Source organism: Penicillium chrysogenum, assembly GCF_028827035.1.
Source record: "Penicillium chrysogenum strain IBT 35668 chromosome Unknown utg000001l_segment0_segment0, whole genome shotgun sequence".
NCBI lineage: Eukaryota > Fungi > Ascomycota > Eurotiomycetes > Eurotiales > Aspergillaceae > Penicillium > Penicillium chrysogenum.
In genome coordinates this window covers 2,038,810-2,055,580 of record NW_026622749.1, presented here as the reverse complement: position 1 = coordinate 2,055,580, position 16,771 = coordinate 2,038,810, and the positions used below count along the sequence as shown (strand labels likewise).

At 49.2% G+C, this 16,771-nt stretch overlaps 9 protein-coding genes across 9 annotated transcripts; 3 read left to right on the top strand and 6 right to left on the bottom strand.

Annotated features, from left to right (window-relative positions):
• Positions 1-84: 84 nt before the first annotated feature.
• Positions 85-1,212, bottom strand: N7489_000829 (CapA family protein; the record flags this gene model as incomplete). Its single annotated transcript, XM_056706584.1, has 1 exon — positions 85-1,212. The coding sequence occupies one exon, from the start codon at positions 1,210-1,212 to the stop codon at positions 85-87; it is 1,128 nt and encodes a 375-aa protein (XP_056570886.1).
• Positions 1,213-1,608: 396 nt separating this feature from the next.
• sreA (siderophore transcription factor SreA) lies at positions 1,609-3,329 on the bottom strand (the record flags this gene model as incomplete). Its single annotated transcript, XM_056706583.1, has 3 exons — positions 1,609-2,420; positions 2,473-2,975; positions 3,046-3,329. The coding sequence occupies 3 exons, from the start codon at positions 3,327-3,329 to the stop codon at positions 1,609-1,611; spliced, it is 1,599 nt and encodes a 532-aa protein (XP_056570885.1).
• A 1,736-nt stretch (positions 3,330-5,065) lies between these two features.
• On the bottom strand, positions 5,066-5,647 carry N7489_000827 (TVP15 family protein; the record flags this gene model as incomplete). Its single annotated transcript, XM_056706582.1, has 4 exons — positions 5,066-5,238; positions 5,316-5,405; positions 5,462-5,577; positions 5,628-5,647. The coding sequence occupies 4 exons, from the start codon at positions 5,645-5,647 to the stop codon at positions 5,066-5,068; spliced, it is 399 nt and encodes a 132-aa protein (XP_056570884.1).
• Positions 5,648-7,598: 1,951 nt separating this feature from the next.
• On the top strand, positions 7,599-9,218 carry N7489_000826 (uncharacterized protein; the record flags this gene model as incomplete). The annotated part of the gene is made up of 4 exons (XM_056706581.1): positions 7,599-7,712; positions 7,773-8,808; positions 8,872-9,125; positions 9,183-9,218. 4 exons carry the CDS (start codon positions 7,599-7,601, stop codon positions 9,216-9,218), a joined length of 1,440 nt encoding a protein of 479 aa, XP_056570883.1.
• A 210-nt stretch (positions 9,219-9,428) lies between these two features.
• N7489_000825 (uncharacterized protein) lies at positions 9,429-10,182 on the bottom strand (the record flags this gene model as incomplete). The annotated part of the gene is made up of 2 exons (XM_056706580.1): positions 9,429-9,742; positions 9,825-10,182. The coding sequence occupies 2 exons, from the start codon at positions 10,180-10,182 to the stop codon at positions 9,429-9,431; spliced, it is 672 nt and encodes a 223-aa protein (XP_056570882.1).
• A 199-nt stretch (positions 10,183-10,381) lies between these two features.
• On the bottom strand, positions 10,382-11,766 carry N7489_000824 (FAD-dependent oxidoreductase; the record flags this gene model as incomplete). Its single annotated transcript, XM_056706579.1, has 6 exons — positions 10,382-10,725; positions 10,774-11,149; positions 11,208-11,311; positions 11,369-11,472; positions 11,531-11,668; positions 11,741-11,766. 6 exons carry the CDS (start codon positions 11,764-11,766, stop codon positions 10,382-10,384), a joined length of 1,092 nt encoding a protein of 363 aa, XP_056570881.1.
• Positions 11,767-12,541: 775 nt separating this feature from the next.
• On the top strand, positions 12,542-14,402 carry N7489_000823 (OTU domain-containing protein; the record flags this gene model as incomplete). Its single annotated transcript, XM_056706578.1, has 4 exons — positions 12,542-13,055; positions 13,154-13,566; positions 13,617-14,213; positions 14,274-14,402. Coding segments are annotated over 4 exons (1,653 nt in total), but the record flags the coding sequence as incomplete, so codon positions are not given.
• A 396-nt stretch (positions 14,403-14,798) lies between these two features.
• N7489_000822 (uncharacterized protein) lies at positions 14,799-15,335 on the top strand (the record flags this gene model as incomplete). The annotated part of the gene is made up of 1 exon (XM_056706577.1): positions 14,799-15,335. The coding sequence occupies one exon, from the start codon at positions 14,799-14,801 to the stop codon at positions 15,333-15,335; it is 537 nt and encodes a 178-aa protein (XP_056570879.1).
• Positions 15,336-15,646: 311 nt separating this feature from the next.
• On the bottom strand, positions 15,647-16,568 carry N7489_000821 (type 1 glutamine amidotransferase; the record flags this gene model as incomplete). The annotated part of the gene is made up of 2 exons (XM_056706576.1): positions 15,647-15,937; positions 16,035-16,568. The coding sequence occupies 2 exons, from the start codon at positions 16,566-16,568 to the stop codon at positions 15,647-15,649; spliced, it is 825 nt and encodes a 274-aa protein (XP_056570878.1).
• Between the last annotated feature and the right edge of the window lie 203 nt (positions 16,569-16,771).

Sequence of the window (16,771 nt, the reverse complement as noted above, 5' to 3'; positions counted from 1 at the left end):
CTCTTGGCCATATATATCATGACCAGTGTGTTTTTCCATGGACACTTCAAGCATGATCTCGGATTCCATCGCTGCTTTCGAGATCTACTCTCCAGGCAACTCAACAATAACCTCCCCTTCCTGCCCAAGCCCCTCCTTCACAGTTGTTCCCAGCTCCCCACTGAGCTCACGAATCTTTCGACTCAGCCACACATGATCCGCATCTCCAGAATCCAACAAAACAGCCCTGAACCGCTCAACTCGCGTAGGGAAGATCTCCAATCTCTCCAAGCCAAGCCCACCACCACCCTTCTCCCGAACAACAACCCTCCACAAAGCCCCAAGATCATTCCTATACTCTTCATTCAGGGCATAATCATCCACAAAGTCCCCACAGCCATAGATAATAAGCTTCCCATGATAAACCTCCACACCTTGCACATGATGTGACGGATGCCCATGGACGATATCGACTCCACACTCATCGATCAAGAAATGCGCGAGAGACGTAATCCGCCCATCGGCCTGCCAAGCATAATTCGGGCCCCAGTGAACCGAAAAGATCTTCAACGCAGGTTGGCTCTCCTGCACATCAACAAGCATTTTCCGCAGCCAATCGCGTGTTTCACGCGAGTAATCAAACAGATTGAATCCCGGCACATTGACCCATGCGCGAGGGTGGTCAGAGGCCGAGTATATATGCACTGTGTGGCGCTGTTGGCCTTCGTCAATGGGTTGTGAAGCCCTGGGCAAATGTAGCACAGCCGGCTTGCGCGCATCAATGGATGTTTCACCTACGCCTGCGTATGCGATGTTCGCTGCTCGCAGTGTTTGCACGGTCTCTGTGAGACCCTCTGTGTCGAAGTCCAGGGTGTGGTTGTTGGCGAGACTGGCGTAGTCGATCCCGCCGGCGTGTAGAATTGGGCCTAGGTTTGCTGGGTGCATGCGATAGTTGAAGACCTTGTTGGGCCACGGGATTGGGGCTGTTGTCACGGCGGTTTCGAGGTTGATGCATGCTAGGGTGGAGGAATGGAGTATGGGGAGGGTTGTGCCCCATGGCGAGGAGGGTGTGTAGTTTCCTTTTGAGAGGAGAGTTGGATGGGCTTTTATGAAGGTTGCGGCGATGCGTTCGTCATGCTGGTTGGGGACGTGCTCCGGCATTAGTTGGTCGATCAGGCGCCCGAGCATTACGTCGCCTGTGAAGGTAAGAGTGAAGGCTTTTGAGGTTGACATTGTAGAGAATTGTCAGTTTGAAGAATTAGAATCGGAATTGGAATCGGTTGCTCAGAACGGATTTGATCTGGTTCCAATTGAGTTGATCGAGGTCGCATTCGGGGATTTCGACGTTGGAAGTCATTATGACATCGGTCCGCATCAAGTACAAGATATACCTACCTGCATGGGAATTGAGGAACACATTAAGGGTAATAGGTCGCGATTGCACATTATAGAATACAATCCATTTGACACACTTTTTTTTGAACAGAATAATAATAACACAGCCAGGGACAAGATATCCTAGTAACGTGAGTGGTATCTTTGTACGCCGTTCATCTCACGAGAAACACCGATTTGCAAAACATTATCCGAATATCATTATTTTCGTCACTGCTCGGGCGGACGTCGAATCTATCGTCTCATCTCTGCCAGCTCGCGCTCCTTTGCTCTGAGCATCTCGCGCATCTGCTCCGCTTCGCGTTCAAGTCGGGCACGGCGATCAACCGAGTCTCCAAGAGATGCAAGACCAGGCAAAGGCTGCGGCGGGTGAGGCGAAGGGGAGACAGAGTGGTGGATGGGAGGTGGACGTCCCAGATTATTATCCGAGCGAGGCTCGCCCCGAACATCTGATTGGTTTAAGATGGACGAGATTGAGCTGAGACGCCCAGGTGGAGTAGGATTGGCCGAAGACATAATCGGAGGCAGTTGATTTGAGCCTGCCTCCAACGTAGATGGGGCTGGTAGAGCCTCTGTTGCAGCCTCGGCCAATGTTCGTTTCTTGGGAACGTTGAGAGTGTTTGGAGAAACGGACCGGCGCCCGTACTGAGACACGGGCGAATGTCCCAGCCGCTCCACTTCCAAAAGTTTTGGTAGGCCGTGGGGGATGGAGGGACCATGTGCAAGGGGCACAGATGAAACATTGTAACCGGTGAAATCAACCGGCGGTGGCGCAAAAGGCAGGGCTCGAGGTGCGTCTTCAGTTTTCCCAGGCATCATCTGGTAGTGATCCCCAGGCTCGCTGCTCATATACCGATAGTGATCATCATGGCCATGCGCCAGGGCGGCAGGTGATGCTTCCGGGGATGTCGATGAGCCATTGGAAGAAAGGGTACCAGCGGTGGGAGACTGATCTCGTAGGGCAGGAACCACGCGCTTGCGACGTTTTATAATAGACTTTTTCATGTTGGTGGGGCGATAGCATCCGTGGAGCTTATAGTACAATCCTGCGTTGTGTTAGAGCAATCAGACCGTTAAGCTATGCGAAATCCAACTTACCACAAGCATTGCAAATGGGGTGGCCTTGTTCATCGCGCCGCCAAAGAGGAGTCACGGTTGTGCCGCAATTTTGACAAGCAACCAAGGTGTTAGAGGCATCGGCAGGAGCAGGGGCCTTCACCGGTGTCTCCTCTTGCGTCGCAGGCTCAGGTTCGTGCGCTTGGTGACGACCCCAGGAAGATTGGATGGCAGCCGCACCTCGGGTAGCAGACTTGTATATCCGGTTGTTGTATGCCGGACACCCATCGCATCCTTCTGCACCACCAGTGCCGTTACAACTTCCACCACCAGGGCATGACCCCTTGCAACCACCACCTTCCGAGGAACCGCCGCAATGAGAGCTCGCAGGTGGTGGCGGCTTCTCAGCACCCTCTGATTGCATCCGATTCCGTTTCGTGGGGCGAGCGACGTTGCGAGCTTTGAGATAAAGACCGCAGGCGTTGCAGATCATCGCTCCGGTAGGAGAACGACGCCAGAGAGGAGTGCTTTTTGTGCCGCAATTGCTGAACAAAAGAGATGGGGTCAGCCTTTATAACCTAATTATCCGTCGAGGCCCATCCGGTCAAGACTCACCTGCATGAATGCCCTAGGAAGGTTGTGTCCTTTTGGCTACTAGGAGATGTTTTCTCACTCGGGGTTTCATTGTGTCCATTCCATTGATTTGATCCGGGTTGACCAGATCTTTGTACCATGCCATCCTCTCGGTAGTGATCTGCTAAATGTTCACGACCTGCCTGTGCTGAGGAGATCAACTGCTGCGCAGCATCCAAATCTTCCGCTGACGGTTGTCGCATTGGAACGACTTGATTCCGAGGTAAAGAGTGAAGCGCTTCCATTTGTGGGAGAGACGCTAACATTACAGCAGTGATCCCGCGGCGAGGAATCCTTCCGCCGTTTCAAGGTGGGAGATCGAATATGAATGAGCCGACGGAAGCGAAGGGAGAGTGGAAATTCTAGGATGTGAGGGCGATGTCGCACCACAGTCGAGAGCAGAATGCACCGTCTCACAAAAACCAAATGTCGGTCAAGCTGACGGTTGGAGAAAGATGGGAAAGTCAGTCCAGCAGGAATATATGCAGCCACGATGATGCAGGCTCGGGGCAATCGCAGGGAGGGCGATGACCCGGGATCGCGGTCAAAAAGAAGTGAATTCGGATTTGTCGTCACACAGGAATCAAGAAACGAAGTGTCGAGTAGATTAGAAGAGTCGACCCACCACCAAAGGTATTGATCGGCTGGTATGGAATAGTGGCGACCCGACGGGGTGGAACAGTCAGGTGATAGTGATTGCGACAATTGACAGCACACCACAGGGTCTGGTCTGACTAGCAGGCGATCGTGGGGGACAGTTTCGTTCGGGGACAGTGGCCCGATGCAAAAGGACGATTACCAAGGCAGGGATTGGTTGAGAGGTTAGGGAGCTGCAAGATGGTGATCACTCCGCGTCAGGACTGGGCAAAGTGGGCACACAAGATGTGACGGAGGCGATAAGGGAGAGAAAAGTATTCGAGAAATGATGGAAAGACAGATTAAAGACACAAAGTGTGAAACCGAGAAGGATGAAAAGATGAAAAGGAGAGAAATTGAGACAAAGAGGCGAGACCGAATTGCTTATCGCCCAAGAAAGGGATTGGGGTTTATCGATCTAAGTGGAAGGGGGGATCGACGGCATATCAATCTATCACACTTTATCTACCGTCTGCCGAGAATCACATCAATCTCATCTAATCAGTGTCTTTTTTCTACTTCCTTTTGTTTTCGTTATATTCCTTGTACAACAAGCTGAAATCTCTAATTCTGCATGATTCTATGTCCCCCAGGATCTCATGCAGACTCCACCTATGACCTGATGAAGTTTAGTTGGAAAGTGAAAAAAACAGTGGAAAAGGTGGAAAAATGGAAAAAGAGTGGGAAGAGTGGGAATCACACCTTCCCTAAGTGAGGTTAGGGTGGGGCGATGGTAGGCAATCAAATATATCGTCGATGTGATTGGTCCAAAGTCTATTACTAATACTGTCATCAACTCTCTGGATATTCCGATTGGTTCCTCGGAGATGGAACAAGCCGAAGCGATATGGCCACGCTGTACTTTTGGACGGTAATTTAGTACCTAGGTACCCGTTTTGTATGTTGTACAGTGACCAAAAGTACAGCCTACTACTGGTCACGGAGTTGGATACAGTCCTCCGTACGTATATAGTACATAGTATATTACATGGGAGTCTTGGCGAGACCCCTAGTTTGACTATCAGATGATCTCTCACCGGATTACTGCAATAAGAAAATCAATAAATCATTAGAGCATGCCAAATGCTGCCAGACTATGCTAGCCCACCAAATATAGTACAGGTGTCTCTCTGTCCCTTTACGCTGGTATCAACAAAAATATCGGAGACCCAGCAAAATCATCCATTCTCTTCAAATCCCCCTTCTCTATAACATCCTTCATCAACTTCACTCAAAGACGTCCAAGGTCATTGCGCTCATCGAACATCACACACCGCACGTTGACAGAAACTGCCTGAACAGACAGTATCTATCACAAGTGCCAACATGACAGGATATTGTCATCGCCACCTACTCAGGGGGCAACTTAGATCTGCTCGGCACCCCAGCCCTGGTCAGATTCGCGCATGTTCGAAGGAGGCTCAATAGAGGGGATGAACTCGAGGGCGATGTATGCAAGACCGATGAAGGCGATCAGCGAACCGTCAATGATGCGCAGCACGTGGTCGTGCAGCAGAATGGAACCGATGAAGATGTAGACTGTTGACGGAACTGATTAGCGACCGAATTCCCCCTCCGATCTAGAGGCGTGCAAAAAGAAAACATCAAAAACTTACAGACACCACGGCCGAGGAAGGAAAAGAGGAACGACGCATAACGGTACGCGTAGTCCGGGACGTGGGGGAGGAACTCCAGTCCGCCAACGACTAGGATAATGTTAACACTATGGACGTTGTGAGTTTGGAATATGGGAGGGACCTACCGAGACCGAAAACAACTGCATATGCACCCAGGATGAATGAACTCCAGGTGCCGGTGAAGAAGTTACTGATGCCACCCAGCACCATAAACACACCCACGGCGATGTTGACAAGACGGCTGCTTGGAATCAGTTCTGGCACAAATTATCCTGCAGAGAGCCAACATACAAGATGTTTGTGAAATCCATTGCGATAGCTTCGTTGAAGAGCTTAGGAGATGAAAGTGATCTTCTGCTTCTTCTGCTTCTTCTGTTTCTTCTGCTCACGATCAATGATCCAGACGGCGAGTCGTTAGGCTGCAAAGTTTCGACAAAGGAGGAATTGGTGTCGAGTGACTGAATCGGGCCTTCAAAGGTGCTAAGTTAGCTTATAATACGAATACGATGCTGCTGGGTCTCGCCAATCGCTCAAGTGATGATGCAAGACAGGTTCGCCGGAGTTCACCTGGTCGGACCCAGTTTTGTGGTTTTATGACAAAGGAAAACGCACCTTTGAGATGAAACGGTAGGTCTGAGGGGAGCTATAATGAGCAACACAGGTTTGATCAAAAAGCTTGCCAGGGTTTGAATGGAGCAGAACAGGGGGAGAGTGGAAATGAGGGCGTCGACAGCTGCTGCGCTGTCGCAAGCAGCGGGTCTGCCAAGGGAACTGGTAGCTCACGTGATTTCCATAGGCCAGTGCGGGCGCTATACTGTATTCGGCATGGTGTTTCCTTCCAAGGTTGACGTAGGGCTACCAGTGTTCACTTAGATATCACTGCTCCCTCGAATGTGGATGTGAGGGTATGGTAAAGACTAAGATTGAAGGTGGTACCTGCTGTACTGTGAGCGTGAGGCGGAACATTGATTTCGACAGCCTCAGTATAATAGCGGAGATCCAGATATATAAATATGTGCAGAAAGGAGAGAGAAGAGAGGGATGCTTGAAAATTGAAACATCATATCTTACCTAGATGTGTACTATATGTACCAAGTTTGATGAAAGAGATTTTGATTTACAATGTGAAAATTCAGGAATAGCACGCAAAGATACTGTGCGAGAATGTTCGACAGATGAGCCTTTCGAAACCATGCATAGGTAGTGCTCTTTCTGCCTCCGTAAACTAATCAAGGTCATGTCCCTGGAGTAAGCATAGACACAACGCCTCCATGGGTCAGTTCGCATCAAAGATTAACTATGACTGGAGCCTTGAAATTCATGACTCATCTTGATCATCTCCGCCAATCATAGAGCAAGCATAAAATGGCATACTGTGGCTCTTCTGTCTTTATGTCACTTCGACTTAAAATTGATAATTTGAGTTGTTTGGTTGCTCAGTTGGTCTTGTTCTTTCATTTTACTAATTTTATATGTCGAACGTGGTAGATATATAGCGGCTCACAATTGAGCCAGATGGCTTGCAATCGAATCGTATTTGTTGAACGAAGGGAGACTGTGAAAGATGATTGAAAAAGCTTACTATGGAGATTCAGGGCAAAAGCAAAATCGAACATGAAAAAGCAATGGGATTCAGCAATAAAAAGAAACATGGCCCGAACCCTATAGTAAATACGACGATACCACCGTAGCTAGATGCGATTCGATAACTACTGTATTAAATCATGAGTGTTGTAAGCAGCGTATTCCCACCAAGCCCCCACGAATCTACTTCGAAAGACCCTCCCTGCTCTACATACCCAGCTGCCCCACAGGACATCATTCAGCTGGTGCATTATGTGATTCTAGGGAAGAACCTGACCCAGGCATCATCATTGGCCCATAGGTTGTGGTGATCGTCAATAAATCATGCAGATACCGTGCATGTATCATCCCTCCATATTGCGAACTAGGGAGGTAGACAGAGAATGACTGGCTGATTCTTGAACTGAGTTACCACATGCTAGGAGACCAAGGCAGCTCATTGCTGTACTGCTTAATTTATAATTTACATATAGTTATATATCCTCGGTGCGAAAATACATGCTTCAAATTCTGTCTTGACTGCACCTTACCCCTTACATCTTCACCTTGAACTTGGCTTTTAAAACGCAAGTATTTTTCTATTAAGCAATTATTGTTCACTTAGGACCTCAAAACCAAATCGATCTTCAGTCCACCCGTGTACGGGTGTGACTCTTAACTTGCCATCTCCAAGCTATCATGGAGGATATTTCACCAAGCCAACCATGGCTCTTCAATCTACGCTCATCTAAGCAACTTGTCGGCCTTGCCATCTTCTCAACCACCTTTACTGATGGATTCCTTTACGGGATCGTAGGTGCTTCTACTCTTAGACGTCGAATTGCAGTACTGACAACGCGAGCTCTTTCCTAGATCGTATCCGTGCTTCCTTTCTCTCTAACGTTTCGGTTCGGGGTACCAGAGGCTGACGTGCCATTCTGGATATCAATCTCTTTGGCCGTATTCGGACTCACAATGATACTTGGTGCCCTCATAGCAGGCTGGATTATTGGGAAATGCGAGAGACGCAAAATGCCGTTTCTGGGAGGCCTCTCTTGTGCGTTCGGTGCCACCCTCTTGTTCATGCTTGGAGTCAAGCCATGGGTGATCATCGTGGCAAGAATCTTGCAGGGTCTATCTGCGGGTGTTTCTTATACTGCTGGCTTAACGCTGTTGGTGGACTCGATCGAGTCGCACGGGCTGGGGCCCTGGATTGGCTTCGGTCTCTCAGGCATGAGTTTTGGCGTGCTCGTATCACCGACTCTTGGGGGAATTGTATATGAGCATGCAGGGTTCTATTCTGTCTTCATCATGGGTCTTTGCGTCGTCCTCGTCAACTTGGTCCTCATTCTTCTCATGATTGACAGAAAGACTGCTGCAAATTATGTAGGGCAGAATGATCCAACGAACTATTCTCCTCTTCGGAATGGAAAATCCACCAAAAGTGCCATTGCAAATGGAAAACGGCGACTGCCAACTGTTGAAGATGGCGATCCGACTACCACAACACCGCTCCTGTCACAATGCCGCGAGACCTGTTCTGTGGTTGAAAAAGATCCTTCTTGGTGGACTATTGTGGGAGGCTTCCTTGGAAATCAACGCATATCTGCTGCTTTATATGGATGCCTCATCAACACGGTCTTGGTGAGCGCCATGGACGCCGTTCTCCCAATATTTATTAAGCAGACCTTCCATTGGTTTTCCGGTGCTACCGGGGCCATGCTTTTAAATTTAACCATTCCGTCGTTGATTGGTCCAGCTGTTGGAATGATATCAGAAAAATACGGTGCCCGGTTAATCTCCGGTGTCGGTTTTACGTTGGCAGCTGTAGCAGTTGCTGGACTCGCTCTGGTACAACATGACGATACTTCAAGTAAGGTCATGGCATGTGTACTATTATCTTTTGTCGGTAAGCTCCGACCTGAGCCCCATGAACGCCAAAGTCATCTGCAGATTTGCTCACAATAAACAGGGATAGGGCTCAGTACATCGCTGACCCCATTAGTTGCGGAGATACCTCGAATTGTAAATGCTGTACAAGAGGAACGACCTGATACATATGGCAATAAAAGTGCAGTCACTGAGGCTCACATGCTTCTTGCCGTGGCATTTGGTGCTGGCACTGTGCTTGGCCCATTGCTTTCAGGGCTTGCATTTGAGAATTTGGGATGGACTGGATGCACTGCCATGCTAGGGCTTTTGAGCGTGTCGGCCATAGTTCCAGTGGTAAGTGCCTGTGTGTTTATTCAATATCTGTTGAACATAGTTGCTAACTTCAAATAGGTGATCCATTTGGCCCCAAATCCGAAAGGCCTGTAAATCATCTCTCGGTGATCCCTGTTCATAATTTGAACATGCCTGGTTGAGACATTGTCGATGTTGTGGGGACAAGAGAGTCGAACTCACATTTCCCCTTCATTGTGAGGTCTTGACCTCCTTGACAAGGCCTGAAACACTTGTATATGAGGGAAGGAAGTCGACCATTCTGATATTTTTGTTAAGACACATTCATAGAGCTGCTATACAGTTTCAAAGTTCCTCGATTACATCCTGCCTTCTCTCCAGTCGGACCTCGGAGAGGCCATTAGCGAACCAACTCATGCGCATGGGATCCTGCTCTAGCGCATTGTATATTTCGTCCACATCAGTTCCAATCCCGATTTCATCTGCGGTCTTCAAGCTCCGAGAGTCGATAGAAGGAGCAAAGCTTGGCCATATGCTTTGAACATTGTTGAAAAATACCTCCACTGCCAAGTCACCCATCCCCCTGATCTCCTTCAGTAATATTCTAGCTTTGTGGGGTTTCCCGTCTGCCAGCTTGAGGAGATTGTTCAAATCGCCATCTGTACTCATGCTACGTCAGATTCCTTCCACATGCAGCATAACATCGCAGATCCAAATCCGCAAATAGAAGTGAGGGCGTACCGTATCTCTCAACAACTAGCTTCGCGAGCTCACCAAGGTTGGTAGCACCCTGCTCTCGATACCGGTTGTAACCTCCGTCTTGCAAAACCATTGTTCGATCTTCCCACGTAGTTTCGGAAAGTACGTTGATGTCATGGTAGCTGGCCTCGATTAGGACTTTGATCGTTTTCTGCGTCAACTCGTGAGATATTGGCCTTGCTTTGATCAGGGCGTCAAGCGCCATCGCCAACACTATCTCAGGGCTAGCCTTTAGCGACCGTGGATCGGCGAGTTCTGTGCCATGTAGAGGAGATCTACCGAACTCATTTAGGACTTTGTTGATTTTTAGGGCTGCGTCTTTGGGTGTATGTGCTGGCATCATGGAGCAATCAATGAAACGATTATAGATCGTATTAAACAATTCTCTTGGTTGGTGTTCTCAACTTGAGTGTTCGGACAATTATCGATTGACGTCACAATGGCATATACGGGCCAACCAAACTTCGCAGGTATATACATGCCAAGGCTAGATTCTGAAACTGGCTGATATATAACGATTGATCTGTACACGCCGTTCCTCATAGCTTAGCGCGAGATTTGTTCTGCAAGACCTCCTTGACCAAAGAGACAGCGGTATATGCACAGCCGAAGGAGGCCTGGTAGCCAAATCCTCCATGACCGTAGTTGTGAACGATTGCCACGCCGTCCACCTTGTCTTTTTCAATGCGAGTGCCACCCTCTCTCAGTGGTCGGAGACCAACGCCATGGCGAATGATATCCAGTCCCTCTATTCCCTGTCCCTTCGTAACGAGACTGGGGCAGATATCGATGCAACGCTTCATGATGCGATTCGCAAGGTTCATATCTGGGATTCCATTCCAGTTGTGCTTTTGATAAGAGCCACCGAGGATCGTGCCACCACCTAAAAGCAATAAGCCAACGATCTAACAGTACAATCAACTTATCTTACCTGCAGCACGAGTCATAATGTACAACGCCTCATCTTCTCCGTCGTCAGTTCCGGATGTCGACATCATGGGACCGGGGTCGTTGCGGACCACGACGATCTGGCCACGGGCGGGATACATCTTGTCATCAAGAACACCACCGAGGGTCTTGGAGGATAGGCCGGTGCAGTTGATCACCACATCGGCTTTCTGTCCCGTGTGGTGAGCATTGGCCGCGTCGGCGATATGCTTAAACACAGCTCGCTTGAAGACGGCACCGTTCTTGATGCACTGACCCACCAACCATGGCAGGTAGACTGCGGTGTTGATGCAGACAGATGTGAACTCCTGGGCGTTGTCCACTCCAGGGGCTAATTGATCGGAGGGAACATTTTTGAACTAGAACCACCACGTCAGTCTGCAGACCGTCTATGGGACCACCTCACCGAAAGCATACATCGGGCACGACATCTTTATACCACGGGTTTGGCTGGGTCAATTCCGAGAACCACTTTCCGGTATCTGTTTCTTGATCCTTCTTTCTGTTGTAGATCAATGTTCCTACGTTTTCGTTAGAGGGGTTTGGGATGCTAATCAGGTTCGGTGAAGAGATCATACCTCGGAAGTGGATACCGGCCTCTGGGTATTTCTCTGTGATTTCTTTCAATGCTGGCCAGGTATCGCGCTCCCATTTATGGTGAGCACTTCCCTCCTTTCCCACCCTATAGAAGACCCACTTGATCAGAACTTTATCGAGCAGCCGGTTTCAGTCCATCATACGGCATATAGTTGGCACCGGCCCATGGGGACGCATATTCAATATCATAGTCCCCAGGCATGTGTTTTGCCAGCACGGTGATCTTGTTGGCGGGGTCTTGCGACAGCAGATATGCGGTGGTCAAACCAGACACACCAGCGCTATTACATATGTTAGTGGGACCAAGTTCCTGCAGGGTGAAGCTAGAGAAGCTTGGAGCTCGGAGATCTTACCCCAGAACTACGATGTTATTTGCCATAATGGTGGACACTTTGACTTCCTTGAAGTACCAAGTAACAGATATGAGGCACAATTGGCACAAAAGGGGTTGCTGTCCTTATATGTTGTATGCTCGAAGCGAGGAGGAGCGGGGTGAGGAGACTAGCTATCCCGCTCATCTAACCGATAAGGGTCTGGTATATTAAGAGGTCTCCAGGGCTGGTAAGATGTGGTAAGGGTCTTTTTTTACCCCACTTTGTGACTTGGCCTATTGCGGGAACCCTACCGCGGCGGTGTAAGCTTCAGGCCAATCAAATACCACCGAAAAAGAAAATAAACGCGCTAGAGACTTTTAGTGGAGACATGGGTGGATACTCCGTACTCGGTCAAAGATTTAAAAATACAACTCCGCACTTATGCGGAGGTGATGCGTACTTCGAGAGGATTGAAAAGCATCGTAGTTACAGATATATAAAGCCTTTGCGATATGCCTCAATGCTTTTGTTTCTGAATTCTCCTCAGACCCTTGATTCAATCTTCAATTATCCAGTGATTTCGCTTGGATCCCCAGCAAGGAGCTCCGTAAAATCCCGTTCCATCACTCCGGACTCCACTCCGAATTGGACGTTATCGATCACATTTGATCTCACTAGGGCTCTTCAATTGCCTCAATTCAGGCTCACTTTCCTCGTAAATCACAGTTCTTTTATAAGATATATTCGAGTCGGGAAACCAAGCAGAAGCTTTGGTCTACTAAATATAGAATTGAATGGTCTGAAGGCTTTCTATACAAAGAAAATTGGGCGATGTCATAGTGGGCAAACGCCTGCATTGTGGCCAATCACCAAACACCGCGGCTCACCGCCTCGCTGCGGCACTCAAATGGGCGTCGGAGGGCCGAACAATTTCCTTTTTCAAACCACCCGCAGGGCCCGAATTTACTCTGCGGGTTCCTTTTGTTTGCCATTCTTAGATCAATAACTTCAATTTCTCTATTTTCTCAATTTTTCCTCACTTTCTATCTATTTGTTTGTCTATTGGTCTACACTCCCATAAATGCCGACTCTTATTCGAGTCTTTCTTTCAATATGTCACTCCTCACTAATGGTGGCAGAATCGTGCCCATACTTACGGGCTCTGGTTCTCATCCCACCGAGAAGGCTGCGTTGTTAGACGCATCTCCTTCTCCAATACCTCCTTCTTCAATCTCTGACCCACAAACCATGCCCCTGTTGCAGGACCAGCAAGTCAAGCCCATGCACCACGCGAGCTTAGAGATGGCCTCTCTTCAAGAGAGAGGCCTCTATGCACTCCCCACCGAGGGAGACGGTAAGCCATTTACTCCTGTTGCATGCTTTTTGAGCTCCATTGCGGTCTTCAGAAGCTGTATCACCTTGTTTTACCTATTCTGACGCGTCCAATTGCAGGTAATTGTCTCTACTACTCACTCTCCGACCAACTGTATGGCGACACCCACCATGCAGACGAAATCCGCCAGCTTCTAGCCAATCACATGGCTTCCAATAAAGATTACTTCATGCAATTCGTCGTTGCTGAAGGTGGGGAGCGCCGCCGCCCTAAGCGTGCGGCCGCATCAGCATATGCTACTCGCTCTGCTGATGTCTCCGCTCCGTCCCAGCAGGATATGGAACGGCGGTTCCAGGAAATGATTGCTACTACCCGCAAAAACGGGGAATGGGGCAGCTCTGAGCATCTGCAGGCATTCTGCCAGGCCTTCAAGGTCGACTTGAATGTATACACAATGGATGGTGTTTCGGTGTTCCAGGATGTCAATGCCCTCCCAACCCAACCTAGGGATGTTCTGCATGTAGCCTTCCACGTAAGTGTCTTGCTGCCATGCATATCATGGAGCCTCACTAACGACCACAGGATTTTAAACACTACTCTTCAGTGCGGAATATCGAGGGCAAGCATGAAGGACTACTTACCAAGCTCGCGCCTTTTCAACCTATCAAGGAGGAGGAGAGGATGAAGTCTGAAGTCGTTCCAGACTCCAAATCCGACATAGATAGTGACCAACTCATCTCACCGGAAGAGAAAACTGGTAACGGTTATCTAGCCGACGATGCTGGCCTTGCTGTTGACCTATATCCCCCTTGGGATATCAAATCCATCCAAGAGGGGTTGGGGGGCCGATATGACCGGGAGACCATTGTGGACATGCTCCAGCGATGCCGTGGCGACATTGACCGCGCCTTTGCCGCGCTCTTGGACGAGAAAACCGACATCCCATTTGAGAAGAAAGCTGCTCCCGGAATTCCTGTAAAACCAAGCTTGCAGGCCTCGCGCTCTTCTTCTCCATTCAGTACGGGTAGCAAGCGTTCCGCGGAGGACAGTGACGATTCCGAAGATCCTCGTCCCGCACGACGCACCCGTCCTAAGAAACGCCTCGTCTCAAATCTTACCTTGGGCGTTGGTATCTCATTCAGGGATGAACATGATGAGGTTGTCTCCTTGAATCTTCGAGTGAGCTCTCCAACTGAAAGTCTCCTCAGGTGGCATATTTGCTAACATTTCGTTCAATAGATGAACTCCGACGCGGAAGATGGTCAGGCCACAGACCCTCTCCCGGGTAACACTAACCCGGAACAATCGGACACTGACGGAAAGAAATGTCGTCGCAGTAGGCGACTTTCCCGCCAGCGCCCGAACTGATTTATTTGTTTCTTCCTTGTCTCCCGTCTGCGGCTAGACCTTTGAGCATCTTTAGCGCTTTCTCTTGCATAAAAAGGCGTTAGTGATGGAGCGATTGGTTTCTTACTTGGGTTTGCATGTGCATCGCCCTGCGGGGCTCGCGGCCTATGGGCTTGCGGAAGGGGGCGTTTTGTCTGATTATGAACTCGCATGAGGATATTGCCTGGGGCAGTCCTCAATCACTGTGCTTACAACGATACCAGGGTTGCTTTCCCCCACTGTTTTCTAGAGTCTTTAGCTTTGACTCTTCTTTTTGCTCTCTTGTTTCTAGTCCAGGCCTTGACCCATGATCCGGTATTACTGGCGAGCTGGTGTCACGGTGCTGTTTGGTGGCTTAGATTCTATTCTAGATATTTAATGTCACACCCACTTTCTGGCTGGGTCATCTCTAGATCATATACGTTTCCTACCACCCCAGATGGTCCAGATCTGCTCACGCCTAGAGTTCCGACTTCAGCTGAATCGGCTAGTGGATCCTCACCGCTCGTGCGGAACATAAAGTCTTCTGTCTCCGATACAGTCATCATACGGGACCCAACCCCGTTCTCCGGTCGACCTGGTGAAAACGTTAGGCATTATGTCAAGCAATGCAAGTACGCTTGGATCGGCATGTCTGGGATGAAAGAGGAAGAGCGTCAAGAAGCTCAGGCAATGACCTTGATGTCGGGCTTGCGTGGCCCCGCTCTCGAGTTCGCACATACACTGTCACAAGACATCCAGGACAGTTTCGAACTTTTCTCCCAGAAACTGATCGATCAGTTCCCGTTCGAAAAGAAAGTGGTGAATAAATTTGACGTGTGGATGCAAGCCTGCCCTCAGAAACAAGGAAATCGGTCTTTCGAAGAGTATGCGGAATCCGTCCGACGTTGGCCCAAGCATGGGTTGCGGGCCTGAACAACCAGTTTATCAGCGCCGCAGTCCGGACAACTATGTTATGGTACTCATCCGTAGGTTTCCCCTTCATAGTGAACAGGGGCAGGGCTCGTGCTTTGAGCGGGTTGAACTCTAGGACCTATATATAGGTAACAGCATGGACCTCCGTATATAACGACAAGTCAAATATTGCATTGCGTCTTATGCACATAAAGATGGATCTATTTGATGGTAATTAAATGAGCACCGAGCAGTACTCCCCAGAGAGCCAGGTAGAAGTGACCAAATCTAATGCTGTTCGCTTGTGTTGCTTGAAATATTTGCTCTTCCTTTTATTCCTCCAGTAGGAACTTCAGGAACGCCACACCAATGGCGACACCATCATGTTCAATATTAGCTCTGCTCAAAGCATCCTGAGCTTGGTCCTCGTTAAAAATACCGGCCTCGGCCCGTCTCTCAATAGTCTCTGTGGCAATGTCTCCCGTGAATTCAGGATGGCCCTGAACGGTGACAAAGCGGCGCGGTGCATACATACCCTGCACAGCGCAGCGCGGGGATGAGCCGAGAGGAACCACGTTCGGAGGATAATTAAAGACAATATCCCGGTGCATTTGCTGGATGCGCTATTTGCGGTGAAGAAGATTAGGTCAGCTGGCTGCACATGTACTCGGGGTGCATGAGTAGCTCTTGTGAAACAAGGCGCAGGCGCAGGGAACTTACAATCTTATCCCGACCAAAGAACTCCTTCCCCTTATCGGTCAAATCCATATCACAGACGGCAATCTCCCAACCTTGGTCGCTTCGTCCGACCTTGCTGCCTAATGCGCGGCCAACGATTTGGTGTCCGAAGCAGATACCGAGTAGGCGGACTCGATTCTGGGCGAGGACTAGTTGAGTGAATTCGACGAGGCGGTTGATCCAGGGGATGTCTTCGAAGGAGTTGTGTTCTGGTTCAAGGTCATTGTGGTCAATATATGCCTCCAAATGCTTTGAGTCACCGAGTTGATACGTACTTGATCCTGTTAGAAGCACGGCATCGACATCTTCTAGCTTCGGGTATTTGTCATCATTGACTATATCCCAAGCTGTTATTTCCATGCCCGTTTCTGGATCGAGTCTCTCCGGCTGGTTCAATGCATTCGCGCTAGCTTTGAGGAGCATGCGGAATACCCCGCCATATCCATTATAGCGGCGGTTGACTTTGTCAATAGGGGTGTCGCATTCTAACACGGCTATGCGGAGAGGGGAATGCATTATGCAGGATGACGCGAAGCTGCGGACAACGTAATAGATATGAGACAAGAATATATAGCAATCAGAAAGAGGCCCCCTCCCGGGCAGAGCCCATACAATAATATTCCTTATCTCTTATCGAGACCGGGATCCGCTGACAAACCACGCTATACCCGATGCGTCAATATTAGAAACATCTATGGACTTTTCATCCCTCGGCAATT